The sequence below is a fragment of the Fundulus heteroclitus genome, chromosome 24, assembly GCF_011125445.2.
Source record: "Fundulus heteroclitus isolate FHET01 chromosome 24, MU-UCD_Fhet_4.1, whole genome shotgun sequence".
NCBI lineage: Eukaryota > Metazoa > Chordata > Actinopteri > Cyprinodontiformes > Fundulidae > Fundulus > Fundulus heteroclitus.
In genome coordinates this window covers 16,402,686-16,423,327 of record NC_046384.1, presented here as the reverse complement: position 1 = coordinate 16,423,327, position 20,642 = coordinate 16,402,686, and the positions used below count along the sequence as shown (strand labels likewise).

General features: G+C 40.4%; 1 protein-coding gene across 2 annotated transcripts; it reads right to left on the bottom strand.

Moving 5' to 3' along the window:
- Positions 1–3,688: 3,688 nt before the first annotated feature.
- Positions 3,689–6,951, bottom strand: LOC110367692 (zinc finger BED domain-containing protein 1). 2 transcript variants are annotated; one of them, XM_036128405.1, is made up of 4 exons: positions 6,389–6,951; positions 5,239–5,909; positions 4,400–5,103; positions 3,689–4,367 (listed from the first exon to the last, which is right to left on the bottom strand). In XM_036128405.1, the coding sequence occupies exons 1-4, from the start codon at positions 6,554–6,556 to the stop codon at positions 4,360–4,362; spliced, it is 1,551 nt and encodes a 516-aa protein (XP_035984298.1). In that variant the 5' UTR covers positions 6,557–6,951; the 3' UTR covers positions 3,689–4,359. The 2 variants fall into 2 exon arrangements, with proteins under 2 accessions (XP_035984298.1, XP_035984297.1); XM_036128404.1 differs by having other exon boundaries at positions 3,689–5,103.
- Between the last annotated feature and the right edge of the window lie 13,691 nt (positions 6,952–20,642).

Below are 20,642 nucleotides of genomic sequence, written 5' to 3'. Positions count from 1 at the left end.
GTGCTGCTGAGACGGGCTGGAAAAAACAGAAAACCAAACACGAGCCTGCTGTGACAATAGCCAGACTACTGATAAGGGCCCACAGCATAACTGCTGGAATAATAAAAAAAAACACACACACACACACACACGAAAAAAAAAAATAAAAAATCTGACAAGGTACACTTGAACCAGAGTGTTTACTCTCAAGAAGGGAACGGCTGAGGTAGAGTGAGAGTGACAATCAGACAGACAGGTTTGCAGACCTGCAGGATTTGGATCCCAGTGCCTCGTTATGTACCGACACAAGCCGTGGCAAACGTCGCATTTTTTCGCCCTATAATTAATGGCTTTCTTATTTTAGAACGTTTATAGACCGAATTACTGTCAGATGTCAGGCGGAAATGTGAGCTTTTTAGTGAGTTAGCGCTATGAGCGGGTGCGCTTTTGAATTACGGTGCGCCGTGTCTTTACACCGTTCGATTTCTTGTGAGCATCTACTCCAAAGAGGACCTGTAAGGTAAGCGGTGAGCGGCTTGGAGCGTGGTTTATATGTCCTGCGATGCTTTCTGATCGGGTCGCGTTTACAATGAACGACTCCCACATGTGGTGTGAAGTAAACAACTTGCCTCAGAAGCTACAACGGAAAGGTAGCTCTACTAGTGGCTGTAGGCTACGGGTCATTGTCATGTCAGAACATCCGCCCCGGCCTCGAGTCTTTTCCAGCCTCTATAATGATGATGGGTTTCGCTTCAGTTGGAGCTATCAATCTTTTCCGTCACTTGCATTTTTTTTACCCTGCTAAAGAAAAGAAAGTCCACCGTTTTGTTTGATGCTTCCTGCATCATGTTTCGAGGTGAGAATAGCGTATTTAGAAGCAGGTGCAGGGCTAGTTTACTGCAACAACAGCATTTTCCCTCCAAGGGCAAAAAAAAAAAAAAAAAAGGCACAGGTACAGTCTCCTAAGCACTTTGCATTGTCTTTGTACTGAAATGTGCGATACGAATAAATTTGCCTTGCCTTGCCTCAGACCAGGGCACCTTCTCCTGTATATTTGCTGCGTCGTCCACCTGAGCTGTAGGTTTCTGCAGCTGCCCCAGAGTAACCGACGACTTCCATTGTTTTTTTTTTTTTTTAAAAACATTTTAAATTCAATAAATCTACAAACCTTTACATCTAATGTAACAACAAATAGTAGCACATAGTTGCCAAGCGGATGGAAAATGAAGGGTTTACCTTTTTTTTTTTTTTTTTTTTTTACCAAGAAAAATCTGAAAAGCTCTGCAAGCAAACAGCTTGTTGGGATTTTTTTTTTTTTTTTTTAAACATCAGTCCTTGGTTTTGTTTTAGCTCCATTTTTCACGACCTTAGGAGCATCATGCCCCTCTCATTAGAGCGAACCCCGGGCGCTTGTGGGCAAATTAGGAGACAAATTTTAGTAATTAAACCACAGGCACAACTGATGGCCGTTCTGTGTGGCAAAGTGTCGCTAGCAGTCAGGCGGGAACACATAATGATGCCGGACGATGCTGGGAAAGGGAAAATGTAATTAGGAATTATTGTGCATCTGTGTGAATCTGGCTTTTATACAAAGAGACTTCTTCAGTTGTTCAAGCCAACACAACCTCACGGCAGCTGGAGATCTTCGGCTGAGAGAAGCCCGCACAGGAAGGCAGCTTTGGCTGCAATAGATTATGATCAGGGCGACAAATGAGCCACGGCTTCTTTCTGCGCTGGCCCCTGTGTCCTGGTCAGCCCGTCAAAGACGGAGCAAATATGCAAACTTCACACTTTTTTTTTGTTGACCGTGACAGAGACCTTTAGAGCGGTTGGAGGGATGAAGCTATCGCACAGCCACGAGAAGCATAAGCGATTACCTAACTGACGGCGCTCTGTTTACTCATTTGCCCCAATGCCACAAAACGTGGAAAGCGGCGCAGCTGATGCGCATTGTCACATTAGCGTTTGATGTTCTCGCGAATCCATCTGGCACTTTCTTAAAGGCTGTCGCGACAGACTTCAGTTCCCCTTCGGGGCTTGTTGGCATGATGGAACGGAATCGGGGACAACAGGCAGCTTGAGTTTATATAATTAGCGCTTCCAGTACGAGTGCTCTTTCTGATGTGCTTTTAAGGGCAGGCGACGATTTGGGGGGAGACACACAGAAGCGGCATATGTTCCGATGCATGTGCTCAAAGGAAGGCTTCCTTGCAGCGAAACATAAGGAACGGCAGCTCAGTTTAAACTGGGCAGAGTGGCAGAAATCCCGCTACTTTAGCAGTTCATACTTTAGGAGCAAATGACTTTCGTCCACGCAAACTGACAGGCCGTGCGGGAGGAGCATTAATCACAGAAGCAGCCAAGGGGCTTCTGGTGACCCTGGATCTGTTATGGAAATGAAAACAATAGATAAGATCAGTGATAGTAATAATGAACAGCCCTGGATGATACCCTTTCTTTCCATATGCTGGGTAACAGAAAAATACAACAAAATAACAGAAATGGGGTTTCCCAGGGGTAGCACTGGATGAACTGGGTTTAAAACCCATCCTGGCGTCTTTCTGCGTTCAGTTTACATGTTCACCCCATGCACGCGTGGGTTTTCTCTGTACTCCAGCTTCCTCATGATGTCCACAATCCAAAAATGTTAGGTTATTTGGTCTCTCGAAATTGCCCTTAGGCTCCGTCTGTGTTATGCCCTGTGACGGCCCGGCGACCTGACCGGGTCGTACCCCACTTCTCTGCCAATGACCGCCAGAGATAGACACTTAGCCCCCTTTGCCACCTTGTTAGGAAGAGTGGGTATAGACGATGGATGGATGAAAAATAACAACAATGGGAATGAAGGGGCCGACAAAAAAACTGCATGCTATGTTCTAGAATGGTCACGTAGCGTCTGCCTTGCCACTTTCCGTAGTTCCACTTTTCATGCTGGTTCAAGGGAGACGAAGCATTTGCCTCTACAGTAGATGGATTCACAATCCCAATCAACCTCAGCGGCCAGGTTTGGGTGCACAAACAAGCATTATGAATCAGTGTTAATTTTGACAGCAAATTCTGATTTAGTCTTAGTCTTAGTCTTTTGAGTAACACACCATTTAGTTTTAGTCATATTTTAGTCATCTGAAATCTTTTAGTCTTAGTCTAGTTTTCCTCGACTAAATGTCAAGAGTTTTAGACTTAGTCTAGTCTTAAGTCTTTTAGTCTTAGTTTAGTCTCAGTCTAGATTTGAATTAGACTTGAATTTCCCCTTTGGGATCAATAAAGTATCTATCTAGATTTAGACACAGATTGAACAGTTACAGATACAAAACATGTATTTTATTTTGAATTTCAAAACCATTAACTGTGGCTTTGCTCCCTGAAAAAGTGCATTCTCCCTGAATGATATGCAATGCATATAACATTTTCAAGATGTTATTATTGAAATGGATAAACCACTCAAAAAACATTAAGAAAAATAAAGTGCAATTCTCAGAAAAAAAAACGATTGGTTGTAATGCCATTGCACACAAGGTATCTAAATACAGAAAATTCCATACTGTTAACATTACATACGTTCACATACCTCAAGAGAAGTTAAATAACTGCTAGGCCGGAATGCCTTACAAAATCAACAAGGTTTGAACAGATTAGTGCAATTCTCAAATGTAGAATAAAAGATTGGCTGTAATGCCATTGCACACACTACCAAAAAAAAATACTCCTCAATGTTCAAGTAAATGAAAAAACCCTGCTCTCTTGGCATTGGAAGTACAGGTAAAGATCACATTAAACTAAAAAGCAGACTGCTTTTCTTCATTAATTAATTTTGCACACAATGCACAAAGATTTGAAAAAAAAAAAAAAAAAAAACATATTTAAATGAAATGCTAAGCTGTAATGCCATTATTGCATGGAACAAAAACATCTCTGCTCTCATATTAAACAAAAAACAAAACAAATACCAGACCAGTAACTCTCTAAGCTGTGCACATACTGCTACAGGAATGCTGTAAATAGCAGTGAATACAACGGTTCTATTTGTTTCTGTTCATTTTGAGGAAAGCACTTCGCTCCAATCTGACCCTTCCTCTGTTGCGCCGTCCTCTTGTGAGATCACCTGTGATGCTGAATACCCTTTCTGCAAAAGCTTGAGAAGCTGGCATAGCCAACAAGTCTAATGCAAAAGGTTTCAAACTGTGATAAAAATTGTCACTCTTTTCCAGCCAGAAGTCTGTTCCTGTGTCCTCAGTGATGGGATGTGAAAGTTCTTCCTTGTACTTAATGATCTGCTGCCTGATGCTGGTTGTGGAGGTTTTCTGTTCAGGCCTTGTGGTACGGCATTTTGAAAGAAACCTAAACACCGGCTGCTTTGAGGATGGCGCTGCTTCTGGTTCCTTAACAACTTCATCATCTTCAGACTCCTGAAGTCCTGAGTCCTCCTGTCTTGTGTGTGGGGAAGTGCATTTGACCACATAGTCTTCTGCCTGTTTTAGCAGTTCCTGGATATTTCCATCAGCTACATCAATATTAACAAGTATTTTACAGACAGTCGGGTTGACAAAGCAGGCAGCTGCTGCAAGTGGTGAGAACTTCTCATCGTTTGAATCCAAAAGGCAAGCAAAACGTAGGTTCAGATTTGTTCTCATTTTCTCTGCAAGAGTGGCGAGGTCTCTGTACCGAGTGTTCTCTGCAAAGTCAGCTAGGTGGCTCAGCAGATCAAAGAGGGCAGGAACCACTAAGGACATAGATGTAGTGTCACTCTGTAGGGTTTTAGTGTGTTCTGCAAAAGGCAGCAGTAGGTCATACAATGATGAAAGCTTTTGCCACTCACTAGTAAGCAAACTGTCCCATCCCATGTCATTTGAGATTTGACAGACTGCATCTTTGACTGTGAGGAGTCGTGTGACCATGTTGAATGTGCTTGACCAGCGTGTGGGGCAGTCATTTACAACAATAACACCACACTGGTCCAGTAACCTCTGTGTTGCTACTGAGGACTTGCGAAAGAGCCTCACCACAGACCTTGCTTTATCGAGGACTCTTTTGACCGTTGTTTCTTTCTGCGTCATGTGGACCACAAGTTGTATGGTATGCACCACGCATGGTGTCCGGGCCATTTCCATGTCGACATGATGGTACCTAACAAAAAAAGACAACCAAATAAGTCCAAACCTAATAAAGTGTCTGGTGTGTGTGTGTGTATATGTAGTGTGTGGCAAAGGGGAAATCATGCATGTGATAATTGATCATGTAAAAAAAGTAAACATGGCTCACCGCTGGTCATCAATTTCAGAGTCACTTTCCATCGAGGACCCAGGGGAGTCATCTTCAGAGCTGGTTTCTTCTGTTGTGGTGTTTTTAAAGGCTGCCACCATGTTACTACCATTGTCTGTTATTACAGTCAGGATCTTCTCCTTTGGTATGGCCCACTCTTGCATACATTTGTCCACACATGCCTTAATAGACTGTGCAGTGTGTGGGTGAGCTACTTGTTCAAGGGCCAACAATATGTGCACAGGTTTACTTTGTTCAACACAATGGTAGCATGCGCTTATAGCAAGGAATGAGGCAGTCAGTCCTTTTTTTGTCCACATGTCAAGGCCTATGCTGACCCTCCTGGCAGCAGCCAGTCTTTTTTTAAATTTGTCTTTTTCGTGTTCATATTCAGTTTCAACTAAATTGCTAATTTTAGTTTTCTTTGGAATTGTTAGTTTCTTTTCAATTATCTCCATCATTTCTATAAAGTCCTCGTCCTCGCATGTTGTCAGCGGTAATCCTGTTCGTCCAATCCACCTCGCGATGGCCTGCTCCTTGACCAATTGCTCCTTTGAATCCATTTTGTACTTAGAAGCAGTAAGAAAGGCGGTAGTGATGGTCTGCTGGGTTACACTAGCACTAGCTTTATCTCCACCATGGTCATTTTTATCATCAGACGTCTTCTGTATCTGTTTGAGAGAGAGAAAAAAACACTCAACTTGATTTCCCCTTTATTCATTGTTGCCCAATCTCCTGATATCTCGCCATCTCTCTCTGGAAGCAGGCTTCGCAACAATGGAATCAACTAAACAAGCTAACTGTCCATGCTATCGCTTTCGTAGGGCCAAAGAAAGTTGTACAAGTTGCCTTCTTTTTAAACGAAACACGAGTTGCCTTTGCGAGCTAAGAAGGCATGGCTAATTGCCAACGGCCTTTGAGGAGTCCTGTCCCTTAACGTTACATACACCAGAACATTTAGCCTAGTAGCCTACACATTTGATTCAATTTGAGAACATTGAATAGTTATACTCATATCAATTCAACGAGACAATCGTCTAATACAGTTCAGAGGTGGTTTCCTTTAGCGTCTATTTTATTCCAAGTTTAGCGCAAACACGGTGGTTAATCAGATAAAAAATAACCTTGTATGCTTAGCGTGTATGCTTACCTTCGCATGTATCTCTGGATGAGTCGTCTGCAAATGCCGTTTCAAGTTGGTGGTGTTTTTTCCGGATATTTTGGCTCCACACGGTTTGCAGGCTGTCTTGTTGTCCTTAGTGTCATATGTGAAGTGTGCCCAGATATCAACTCTTCTTTTTCGCCCTAGCTGTAACATGTCTATTATTCATTTGATTTTTTAAAGGCTACTACTGCTACGAAAATGCTGCGTTTATGCTTCAACCATACGCGCTCTCTTCTTCTCCTTCTTCGCACAGCTTTATGGCGCATTACCGCCACCTAGGTTTCTCTCTATGGCGGTTGGCAACTAACTTTTGATTGGATTTCTTCCCAACGTGTCCCACAAAAAAAGTAATTCTGATAGGAAGGATCACCATTCGTCCCTCCCTAATAGTTTAGTCTCGTTTTTATTTGTTGACTAAAGTGTCAGTTATTTTCGTAATCGTCTTGGTCATCATATCTCACTTTTTATTTAGTTTTTGTTTAGTTTGCGTCCGTGAAAAAGCTTCGTTGACAAGTATTTTTCGTCATAGTCTTAGTCAACGAAATTAACACTGTTATGAATTCAGCATTCAGACAGGACATTTAGATATACGCATTTTAAAGGTAAAATAAAAATGGGACATTTCTACCTAGGTGGTAGAAATGTCAAAGGTAAAAAAAATGGGACATGTCTACCTAGGAGGTACAAATGTCAAAGGTAAAAAAAAATGGGACATTTCTACCTAGGAGGTACAAATGTCAAAGGTAAAAAAAATGGGACATTTCTACCTAGGAGGTACAAATGTCAAAGTTTTTTCTTAGAGGAATTCAAATAGGCATCTCTTTCCAGCAACATTTCATCCCATCATCCTCTCCATCAGACACCCAGATATTGTGAAACACAAGTCCGTCTTTGTACATAAGTGTCCGTAGTTAGCTGCAGGCTTGTGGTCATTGGGTCCATCGTGTAGACATGTTTCAGTCTCTGGACCCATCGACTTATAGTTGGTGGTTTTACATCTCTCCAGTGCATGGTAATAATTTTTATTGCTACCAGTAAAACAACCCTCAGTATATATCTCTGATCTGCATTATATCAATTTTTAGATATGGCTCCCAACAAGAACACAATAAGTCCTGGAACCACGTCTACTTGTAAATGGTATATTTTTAACAAAATATTTAAACCATATAAATACTCCCCTAGTCTCTTAATTGTTTTAAATAAAACTGAGAAAAAAGTTTAATAAAAATCAATATTTGGGTACATAAAGTTATATATCAAGTCAAAACATCCAGTCCCATTCATATCATGAAGTCCCTAAGTTTCCCACAATGGCAACGACCAACAGGTACAGAGGGGGGGACACGCCCAGCAACCACTATTTTTGCTCTTATTTTCTTATTTTAGTTGCTGGAAACTTTAAAAATGTATGAGTTAGGGGCATTCAAACATAAATATTTTTAGTTTTCCCGAGAGCATTTGAAAGCCAATGAGAACGCAACCCTTTGCATCTGGATTCGGTCGAAGCAACTGTGAGTCCAGTAAATGAACGCTTTTCAACCCCGATTCTCACTGCCTCTGGTGGATTCTGGCGTCTCCATGCGGTCGCACACCAGACCTAAATAATCTAGCGAAAACCAGGCAGCTGCAGCACCGGATGGCAGCTGAAGAGCCCATACGATAGTTCGGATCAGCTGTGCGAGAAGCAGAGATGTTTGAAACACAAAGGACCAGGGCTGAGTGGCATTGCTGTAAGTCACTGCAGAGAAGAAGTTGGGGCCGATCTGCTAAAGCCGGAACGTAGCCGTGTTAGTTGAGTGGTTTAATGCATTCAGTATCATTATTAGAAAAAAGCGCGACCATAAACATTAAACTATATAAATAGTTCACTAAGGAGCAGGCGGCAGCAGAGTGCTGTGTGACGTTAAAAGCTTTTAGCATAAACTGCCTGGTGTGCCATCAGCTGCATTCGTACTGAGGTTGAAACCACTGCGTTTTGCTGTATGCACGGAACAAAACAAATTACAAAATCTGTCATTTATAAAGAGAAAAAAGAGGGTGTTTCATTTGTAATCAGATGGCTGCAGGTGTTGCTGGTCTATAATCAGGCCCTGTTGGCTCGGGTAAAGTTTATTTAAACCTGCGCTGCTGGTATTTAGCAGCAGCTAATTCCCTTGTCAGGGTGCCTCAGCTGAATACAAGGGACTTTTATTGTGAAATCCTAAAAAAAGATATCCATTATTAGCAATAATAATATGTTGGTTAAAGGACTTTGCATGGCAGGTGGTACAACCAGTTTAAAGCTATAAAAATATGAATTTTATCATTAAGCTTTTTAATGAATTTAAAGTGGAGCATACCTAATTTAAAGTTGGTGGCAAAAGTCTGGTGGTGCAAAACCTGACAATGCTGATTCAGCGTTGAAAGACGCTGTTCCGAACTGAAAAATATGCATTATATCTATCTTTAGAAATGGTTTTAAGATGCACCATTGAGAAGCCTCCTCTGTCCTTTAAAACTAAAGCTCCCAAGAACAACACTGTCTGTTAGCAACATTGTCCGTTATTGATTATTTAATTGCATTAGAAGTGGAGGTAGCCGGTTAACACAGTGAACAACTAGACGGATCTATTTATAAGTTGTTGGTTTTTTGTCACGTAAATGTGAAAAACACTCAATTTATTCTTTCTCATCTTTTAGGATTCATAATGTTTACTGTCTTTTGAGGCGCTTTTGCGACTCCTGAAAGTGTAACGCTATTTATTCTATTTGTTTACGGGAAAACACTCGAGCTGGAGGACCTGCTGTCGTGCCATGAATCCCCCCTCAGCTCCCATCTTAAAGTTGAACTTCTTGTGTGTACAAGTCTTCCTTCTTTGGATCCAGCAGTTTATTTTTTTCTTTCTTTTTTTGTAATGTATGATGTCAACAATTATTTGGAAAGGAATATAAAGGTTTAATGCAAGGTATGCTTTTTTCCCAGTACTGAAGATGAGGCACAAATGCTGTCCAACAATCCCACCAGCCACACCCTGATGGCCTCGAGACATCTTGAGAGGAACGGATCCATTTCTGCGACAGGTTCCGTATCTTTTAATGCCGTCATTCTTTTATTGAATGCGTGGCTTTGGAAGAGATAACCGTAAAACGAAGCTAAAATATATTTGTTCCTTGTTCGTTTTGCATCGCGAACAGTCTTTAAATTTGTTCTTTTGTTATGTTTTTGTGCTTGCAATTTGAAGAGAAAAGGGTTGCAGGCATTTCACCCAGACTGGCAGGTTCGTTCAGCCTTTTTTGGCTGAAAACTTCTACAAATCCAGCTCCGGCTGAGAAAGGTAGGGAAAGCAGACACCGTGAGTATTTTTTTTTAGTTCTTCTTCTTTTTTTTTTTTCTTCTTTTTTTTCTTCTAACTTTTCAGAAAAGTTTCGGATGAAAAACTTTTGTGAAAAATGGAATTTCATGAATACTTTAATAGTATGGCATATTAGGCATCATTAATCAGACCGAGATGAGCTGATACGAGCTAAAGTCTTTAAAAAACAGAGTATAGGGCTGATTGTAGGGTTAGAGTCGCTCCAATCGTTTCTATATTCCAGCGTCCTTCCATTTATTCATTTAAGGATTTTAAGAAAAGTGGGTGTCTCTCGTACCAGGAGAGGAACACGGCAGCTCTGAAGCGGCTGTTGCTTTAACCTTTCACAGCTGTAACTCAAATGTGCCAAAAAAAAAGAATGAATAAAATGGACGCCTTGCCAATGTGCCACAGTCTGTTGATCCAAGGCAAAAAATATTTGATATTCAAATAATTGAATTTCAATAAAAAAAAAATTTTAGTCCTCTGTTCAGAGTTTAATTATATACCTGCAGTATCCAGGGGTTAAGACAAAACTTTCTAGCATTTCCTTAAAGTCTACCAGCTGCCTTCTGCTACCAGATTCTGTTGCAGAAAAGCTGAAATAACTGATTAGTTGTCAGCATATATTTACCTTAAGGTATAATAACATATCATCTTGAATCAACATCTCTTGCAACAAGTATTTAAGTTTTTTTTTGGGGTGTGAAAGAGGTGTCTTTCTGAAATGGAAACTGTCCTATTGAATTTATTTTTCTTCAAAAGTCCAGCATTTCTCTTTGTAGTATTGCACTTTTTTAGAAACCGTGGTTAACCTGACTGGTTGCTGTGCGTTTCTGTGGCCGCAAAGATAATATCCAGCTACGACTCGTTTGCATAGTTGGGATTTTTCTGGCCCTTGGGTAAAATGTAGCGTTAAGAAGGAGCACAATGAGAGGGATGATGTCCTAACCATGAATAATGCATATTCATGGCCTGGATACGAAAAGTATGAGTGGAAGCCCAATATGTTTTAATGAGCCTGGTTCCCAGGGTGAGCGACTAAATTTCTCATTTGAGTTCCAGACGAAAAAGGTTAAAGGAGCTGTGGTGTGCCAAAGACAGATAGGAACAGGGGAGAAAGCAATATGTGGTTTCCGCCATGAGATGCGGCTTTTTTTCTTTTTTTTAATGCCTGTGTAGATCATGTTTTTACACAATAAGCCCACAATGTGCTTGCATCTACACTTTTTTTTTTCTCATCATGATTGCATAAATTATAAAGCATCCATTTGCATGGGGAAAATTAATTCTTCATGCTATTATTCCAACCAGGTTATTTGCTAAGGTAGTTGGAACAATGGGGAAAGCCCTTGGAGGGCAATGAGTTCCCTTATAATCCTATTTTATTATTTCTACCCTCAAACTATAATTACCCAAGCAGCTCAGGTTTTACTCTAATGATGTCAATTTGGACCTTGCATTTAATTCATTGAAGATATCTAAGATATCTGGAGTGATGACCACAGCTGCTTAGTATTTAACACTCATTATTTGTTCTAAAAAAAATAGTATAGTCTGTTTTTGGTGAGATTTATGTCAACCTTTTTTCAAATTTGGACTTGCTTGTTGCGTGTCTAAGCAATCTCAAATCTGTTTTGAGTAAGGTTAATTTCATTTGTAGCAAAACAGTTTATCCAAATCCACACTCAGCTACTTGAATGCTGTTGTGCTGGATTTTTTTATTTTATTTTTTATTTTTAGTAGGTTTAGCTTGGAGTAGACGACATTCCAGATACCAACTCTTTAACTTTTAACATGTCTCTGTTGGCATAGATTCCACTTTTTACAGTCATCTGTGTTTGCATCCTGGTTATTGTAAGTCTGTGCCTTTTTTTTTTTTTTTTTTTAACACACCGGCCACTTTTCTCTGTAGAGTGAGGTTGTTGCCTTTCATTGCATCCTCTTGATACACACATGAATCATGCAACGTGCATGCATGTGTAGAAACAGCAGTAGGACATGTCAGAAAACATGCGGATCCTGTGAGCATTTAATTGCCAATGGATGCTCTTTCGCTCCGAGTCCCTGTTCAGCGTTCAAACAGTTTAATTTTGACCTTTCCTTTGGCCAACTGAGCTGACGTTAAATACACTGAACAGATATTTAGTGCTAAGAAAAAGTGTTTCCTCTGCTGCATTTTTCTTTATTTGCTTCTCACATGTAATTGTTTTGGATAACAATCATTTACAGTATATTGATCAGAGACGACCGAAGGAACGTAAAAAGCCTTTATCAATTTTTTGCTTTTAAAACTAAAAATCCTTAAAGGAGAAAATGGGTATTTAAGACAAGTTGGTCCTATGTGAAAGTATAATTGCTCCCCTTATAAAATCATGAATTTACAGTGATTAACCACGCTTTGGCTTAAATTCCAGTTGCCAAACCGAGGCCTGATTACTGCCAAAGCTCAAGATTTAAGAAATACCTTTAAATAGAAGCTGTTTGACAACATGAAGTATGCTTCAAAAAAACTCCAAGCTAAAATATAATAAAAATGGATAAAAAGCTGTTTTGTCTATACAGTTTGGGAAGAACATTTCCCCTGTTGCATATTGACTTCTAAAGATTTGTGAGCACCCGATATACCACACCGGGTCCGATCAACAGATAGGACAGGTCACAAACAGTAAAACTAATAGTTTCAAAACCAAAATTACGAGATAGAGGGAATAACCAGAGGGGCAGGGGAAAACCAGGGAGATTCCACTGTGATAAAAAAAACTAAAATAGATCTTAATAAATCATATCATGAATCCTGTTGGCTGGAATATTACAAATTAATGGTATTAATATTAAAGTAGGACCAAAAGAACACAATTCATCTGTTGCACCCACATGAATACCAGCAGCAATTTAAACGAACAAATATTTTAGCTGCTGCAAGCTCCTAATACGCAACTGTGATTTTTCCTGCTTCTGCTTGTGTGTGTGTGTGTGTGTACTTGCAGCTGAGTGAGAAATGTTTTGCTCATTTTACTGTTAAAAGGAGGACTTTGATGTAAAGCGAGGATCATTTCTTGGTCTTCGCTTTTTTTCTGGGTCAGGTTGAGGATTAAGGTATCAATTAGGTTTAGGTTAGGGTCATGGTTAGCCCATAGAAAGACTGGAAGTCTTGGTAAGTAAAGGCACAGTCCTCATTTTGCACTTTAGGTGTATGTGTGTGTGTGTATGCATAGTTCTGCATGCAATTGTGCACACAAGGTGGCAAATTTAACCGGAGCTACAGAAGAGCGCCGTAGACTCCTCCACCGCGGTCCCTCAAGGTTTGAAATGTGGATAACAGCAACGTAGCCCAGCACAACACCCGGGGCATCCCTCCGAGGCAATCCTACAAGGACACGATGATGCACAGCAACTGACAGAATGCCAGTGCACCGGACACAGTCCCACAACCACCAAGACTTGTATAGATTTTTGAAAATAATTTCGGAGGCTTGGCTAGAGCTTAAAAACACACGCTAGTGTCCACTGACGGAAGGTCTAAATCCTACTGTTTAAGTTTGAGATTCTAGAAATGTGATTTTATCAATGCTGTATAAATCTATTAGAACATTGACTAATAAGAAGTCTGCATCCCCATAAATGTGTTGTGAATAATTCCCTTACAATGCCATCCTGTGAAATGTAGAACCTTTTTGTTTTGCATGATGTCAGAATTGCTCCAGATGGGCATTAGTCGACATGGGAGAACTGAAGACCCACTAAAGACATTGCCACCAGGTTGTCACAGATGTGTTGATATTGATGAAGCAGCTGTGGGGTTTGGTTGCAGCACGGACACACAGAACATCCTGGATCTTGATCCAACGCAAAGTGTTTGCTCAACATCCTTCCCTAAACTAGCTAACGGACTTTGCCCAATCTGTTTTATACTACGTTCTGTTAGCCATGTGGTTGTCATAAAACTTGGGAAGTTCTATACCACAGTGGCATTTAGCTCTTTGAAAAGTTTTTTTAAAGTTGTATGTGGCGGTTCAGACTTGTGTAAAAAATTCTAAATACTTGAATTTGCAGACTGTCTGAGGTGGTTTGTCTGGACGGAATCATTTTGGGGACAACCATTTGAATAACTGTTATTCCCATAGGTAAGAGAGGGAAATTTCTCCAGCAGGTGAGGTCCTCCTCTGCTTTTTAGTACGGGGATGTAGTTTCATTAGATCATGCAGCATGGTGGAGGTATTAATGTCCACGTATTTCATATTTCTAGTGTTTAATTGGATGGCTGGACTGATCTCCATGTTTGAGTTAATAGGAAGAGCCGTTTATTTGTTCCAGTTGATTGGTCTGAGATGGATGAGACTGATTGATGTGTCACGCTCTCAGGTCTGGGTGCAGGTTTGGTTCTCTCTCTCCTCCTCCTCTGCAGGGCGTGACGGGCAGGTTCTCCACATCGCCTCTGATTGGAGCCCTCTTGAGGAGCTGAGTCCAGCAGGAGGGCGTCAGTTCTTTCTTGCTTCCAGCGTGGTCCTTGACCAACCTGGTAACCTTGTTTGATTCTAGCCTGGAACTAACTCTGTATTCCTGTTTTTTTCCTCCTCCTAGAAACCTGGACTCCAGCCACAGTAACTCCAAGCCGGACCTCCACTAATCAAGATAAGAACTTTGGATGCCTTTCCTGGTTTAGTCCTCCTGCCTGTGCTCACCTGCCTGTCCACCCTTCTACGCTAGAGAGAGCTCGCCTGACCTGCACCAAACAGCCTGGACCCTGGACCAAGCCTTGAACCCTATGAGTCATTTGCCCTCCCGTTATTCTTGTCGGCTCCTTCCTCTGCTCACCAGTCTTCCTGTCTTTCCCCGGTGGAACCCGGACAATCCGACCTGCCAGAACCAGCACAGCACAAACCACATCAGTTATCACCAAACTCTCTTGGCGAACTGCCTGTCTCCGTGGTTGCCCTCATTCTGAGTCTCATTTTGTAAAAAATGACATTAAGAACATCATTGTCACCAATAGAGGATTTCGGAAGCAAAATAGTACATTATCAGCATAGAGGCTGATTTTCTGAGTCATATCAGCGGTAGTAATTCCAACCATAGTTCCATTTTGTGAAGTTGCAGCTGCCAAAAGTTTGACTGTATAAAATCTTGATCCAAAATAGAATCATCTTTAAGGCTTTGGGACTCCAGTGGTCCCTGTTGAGACCCTTTAGTCACCAATGGTGAAGGCACGGTGCAGTGTTGGAAACAAAAAACATCTTGAATATGTGCAAGATGTTTTGTTTTTTTAAATTCTGTGGACATTCAAATTTGAAGATCTAAAACTAGGGTACACAAGTCCAGTCCTCCATGACCTACTGTCCTTTAGGATACATTCCTGCTTCAACAAACCAGGATGAAATGGTGAAATTCCCTTATGAGCATGCCATCAGCTCTGTTCAAGTCCTGGTAACAAGTTTTTTTTTTTTTATTAATTTTTTTTAGGAAGGACTCGATCTAAAGGTTGCGGGAATAGTAGCCCTTGAGGGCTGAAGTTGAGCATCACCAATCTAGAACATTTCAATGTGACCAAAACACAAACAAAACGCGAGAAATCGGTATCACACAAGCCTGCCATGAGCGGGAAACTCCCAGAACACCAGTGTTGTCTGCAATGACGGCAGCTTAAGGACGTCGACTCTCCCAGTCCTCAAAAGTCCTAGAGGAAGCTTTTATTTTTAGCGGTTAATGAAGTTTGAACAGTTAACACTAGAACAAGAAGTCATTTGATGGCAAAATCATACAGTTGGGCTGTTTTTTGTGTAAATTGCATGAAGTGAATAGAATAATGGATTAACTCCAACATATGCACCTACCCATTAAGCCAATGTTTAGGCATAATTATGTAATCCAATATGATATAATCATGTTTTTAGGAAGTGATAAATCTGCCTCTATATAGTTGCAGGGCACTACATTGCATCACTATTCCACCTTGAAAATACAGATCTAATGTTTCTCATCAGATTGATAACATATGGTAAGAAAGCTAGTCTCATTCTAAATTGCATGCAGCATTTTGCACACAAGTGATACGTATGCCATATAGACTTTGCTTGGGCTTGCGATTCCATTCTGATTATGTGTATTTTTTCTACTTCAGTGCAAGAGAAAGTGGCAGCAAGCGTTGGCATTTGGAACTGTGATGTTGTTGTTTTTTTTCCCCATGCCTTCTTTGGGTGCCTAATAAAGCAGCGACTGCAGACGCAAGCCACCTCTTGAAGAGCACAAACACATTTTGTGCTTATGAATGAATTATTGAAAGCTCCTTCTCACTGGTGCTAGAGAATTGTGTGATCAAGGAGTGCCAGAAAAACTTAAGTTTCAAAACTTGCAGCGCACAGCAAGACCCTATTTCTTTTCTCTTTCTTTTTTTTTTTCCTCCAACTCTTTGTGCTTCCGACTTCCAAAGATGTCACAGTGCATTTCAAAAGCAGACGCATTAAATAATAACCCTGCTCCTAGCTGCGCATCAGAAAACATCAGCTTCATCTGGCTGACTGCTCGGTTATTCGCGCAAAAGGGTCTTTTTCTGCCGTACAGTAGAGCTTACCGATAAAACAAAGGCCACTCACGAAAGCTCTGAAGTCCTGAATCGCGACACAGGAGTGGGATCAGATAAGAAAAAGGGCTGAATTTTAAAGATTTACATAAACACTTGTCAGTTTTTATCATGCAGTGATCAATATTTCCCCTCCTATAGATTATTTTGCTTTCTGTCAACCTTGCGTGCTTCAAATCATCAAAGAAAATTAGAAAGGCAGTTTGTAAATTATAGTCTTATATATTACGTGGAAAAAAAAGATATCCAAAATAACCTGGCTTCATGTTACAAAGTAAACCTAACGACTGCCACCGTTTGCAGAAACACCTACTCTTAAATGCCTGTCCATACTAGCAATACATTCATAATTGGGTGTGTTTAGAGTCCTACCAAAGCATTCCAATTGGTTTCAAGCCTAGACGTAGATCAGGCCACTTAAAAGCACTTATTTTGTCATTTTAAGGCATTCAGAGGTGAACTTGCTTGTGCGTTTTGAGTCATTATCATTTATGCTTCAGCTTAAAGTCACAAAATGGCAGCTTGATGTTTTCCTTCAGGATCTTCTGGTAGATCAATTACATTACAGTTGTATCAATCACAGCAGGTCGTACAGGTCCTAAAGCAGCGACTTATCCGCTGAAGCATTGCACTACCACTTTCAAGTTTCAGTGTCGGTATGTTTTGTTTTTTTCTGAAATGCTATTAATTTTCCAAATCCAAATGTCGCACGATGCACCACTTACTTTCTCAATAACACAAATATCATCTCAGTCTTGGAGATCATTAAGATGTTTAGGGGTGAGAAGTGTGAAGAAGATCTGAATAATTTTGGTCAGTGTTCAGTTTGGACTTGGAAATCTGCCATGGATGCGAGTTTTGGCCAGACTCTTAATGTTGAATCATGGAGACTGTATGTATTCAACTGAGAGAAGTGAATTTGCACAGCTTTAGATGTTTTTCTCAGCTTGTTTAGGGCCTCCTGGATGAGTCATTACTCATCAACATTTCCATCAACATGTTTTTTTTTTTTAATGTGTGTTTTGAAGTATGGTATTAGAAAAGGTCAATGGAAATGGCAAAGTTCAAAATAACGTTCTCAAGTTCTAATTTTTTATTTTTTTTTACCCTCGAGCTAACTTGAGCTCACTTGTTGGGTTTTCTGCAAAAGAGTTAATGCACTAAACAGAAAATTAAAACACACTTGCCGAATAAGTTCTGACGTTATGTCCAGCTGGTTCCGCTGTCAACGTCTCCTCGAATATTCCCATAATGCACATAAAATAGATTTTTTTTCCTGTACTTGTTGGGACAGCATGTACCATCGCTAACACAAGTTGACGTAATGGAACAATTTAAGGAATGTTGTTGCACGGCAACATTCTTGAAAGCTGTTTCAAGAATAAGCAGCAAAATGCTGCTTATTTCAGGAATGTTGCTGCAGTTGTACGACAAACTTCCTGAAGGCCTCTCTCGATTTTTCTCAGATATTTGGTCCATACTTGTTTTTCAACTTCTACTTCCTGTTTACTAAAGCTATGTGTAATGTCAACTTCTAATGGATTTACATTTTGTGTAGCCTGGTAAATTGCTCTGAAACAGTGGATGGAAAAATGCCTAATTAGCTTTTTTTTGTCACATTTTCTACTAAGCTGATAAAAAACTTTCATAGAGCTACAATAGAAAGCATTTTGTGTCTCAGCATGAGAGTGTGGTATGGCAGATGCATGATAAAGCAGTGAGGGGATTTGTGATGAGGTCCACACAGGGGATTGTGAGATGCCATGTACAGGATCTGGACACGGTCTATGCTGAAAAGCTCCAGAGAATGGCTGGACACATTTCCACAGATCCCACCCACCCGGGCTAGTAACCATTTGTCCTACTTCCATCCGTGAAACTATTTAAGAAAGATTAAATCGAAAACTGATAGACTTATAAATAGCTTCTTTGCTGAAGCTGTGAGGTATATCGCCTCCTGCTGAAAATCAATAAACCACCAGCCCAGTAAATTGTCTGTTACATGTTTACAAACACACAACTGGTTCCGCATGTTCTTGTCTGATGAGAATTATTTACACTGACTCTTGCAAATAAATGTGTATTTGCACACTTCCGTTTGTCTGTTTGAACATACTTGCATATTGCACTGTTTTATAACTTGATCTAAATTTGTTTTGCAGCCTGCTATCTGACTTTGTGACTTGAAAATGGATCTACTGGCTGCTAAGCACCGTTGCACGCTTTTGGCCTCTCAGGGAGTGGTGTTGGTCAGTGCAATCAACTACTTTTAGGGGAAAAAATTGGAACGATTGCCCGGTTGTGTCTGCGTGCTTTGTGTCATTTGTGTGCAGTCTGAGCCAGTGTCTGTCTAATGAAAAATGTCATTATGGTAACACATAATGACAGTAAAGATTATTTTTTCTTTTAAAAGTTCGCTCAAAATTCACATGAAAATTGGATAGAAATTTAGAGATTATTAGACTCCTGGACTAATTTTGGTAGAGTGACCAACCCCAGGAACGTTAACCACTGATCCATGTTTTCTCCAATGTTCTCACTGTGCTTCCCTGGAGTCCCAAAGCCTTAGAAAACGCTTTATAGATCAACATGCTTCAATGGCATTGCTTATTTGTTCTTGAATCTGCTTAGATTGGGGAATCTTTTCAAAATAAGTTAGCCTGCATGTTGATGGAGACGTACGGTTTAGTCTTTTCTTTTTTCTTCTTCAATATAAACTTCGAGCTGAAATCAGCCTTTGGTGTGGCTTGTTGAAAGGGAACCAAAAATATGTTTAATCATGAGTTATAATTAAGAAAAAAAGGAGAGGGGATCATATTTTCACACGGGGTCAGACTGGTTTGGATAGCCTTTTAGCCCTAATGAATAAAATGATTATGTGGAATCTCCTTTTGTATTCACTAAGATTATCTCTGCCTGATATTAACATGCATTTCTCAATCTGAAGCATGCAAGTGTTGACAAACGAAAAAAAAAAATCTTTAAAGGTGTAAATAGTTAGTCTACCTGCATATGCCGACAAGGGTCGCACATGAAACGGTTAATGGAAAAAAAGAAGCCGACTGTAACTTACTAAAAGGATCACTTTGGTCTCGCGTTGAACTCATCAGGAATTCATGAAATACTTTCCTCTGGCTGTGGATATTTCTTTTTCATAATTGTTTTTCTTTTTTCTTTCTTTCTCTTGAGTCAAATAATTGGGTGTTTGCTTGAGTCTGACTAAAATGTCAGGTGGGGATGCTTTGCAGGTAGTTCCATTGATTACCGTCCTCTTCCTACGCGCACACCGAACACAATGCGATCAATAAAAAAAAGGCGCTCTTGACGCATTTCTCAAACCGCGTTCGTTCGCAGACATTGTGTCATGAATATGCTTGAAGCTCCCACCGATTGACTGCACATCTAACCTTTAAAACTCCAGCCGACGTTCTTTTTTAGTCCTCATTATACAACTGTAATGTGTGGTGGAGAGCAGTCGCTTGGAGAGGTTGTAGCAGCTGAGCCTGATGGCTCTGCATGTTGAAATCAGGCAGAGGAATATGTTATTTGAAGGGCACTTGTCCTGACTGAGCACCAGTGGTCGACTGTGTCATATTAGAGAAAGTAATACAGGTTGACACGAGAAGCCCCCCCCCCCTGTGAAATCCGTCCCGCTCTGTAACCTTCAGTCTCTCAATTTCCTGTAATGAAGCCGGTAAAGAAAAAAAGGAGTTGGTGAAATTATAAATTTAGCTTTTGCATGTGTTCAATTTAGCTCTTGTTTAGTTTAATAACCGCACCTTCAAAAAGATGGAGCAGATGTCTGTGACTTATTACCTAACTCTGAGTGTCGGTGCACGAGATTCAGAAATACTATGAAAAAAAAACATTTAATTTACCAAAGGGAATTGTGTGTTTTGCTTTCTGATGTGTTTTACTTGTTACATGTGCAATGGACATTTTTTAAGGATATCATATGATAGACCAATATATTGTACGTAACTGTGAAGTGGATGTAAAATGAATGCAAAATTGATTGTTTTGGACTACTCTGGACACACAACCCTCAATGTGAAACACAGTGGCAGCATGTTGCTGTGGGGATGCTTTTCTTCAGGACGGGCAGGGTAACGACCCCAAACATCCAGCCAGAGCTACAATGTTAAGATAAAGACATATTCATGTGTTAGACTGGCCCAGTCAAAGCCCACACCTAAGTAGATGCGAGCCAGTCTTGAAAATTGATGTTCATAAATGCTAATTATGATTTTTATTTTTATTTATTTTTTTAGCTATTTGGCAAGGAAGAAAATTTCAACTTCTGTTATGGACTTTCTTGCGCTGA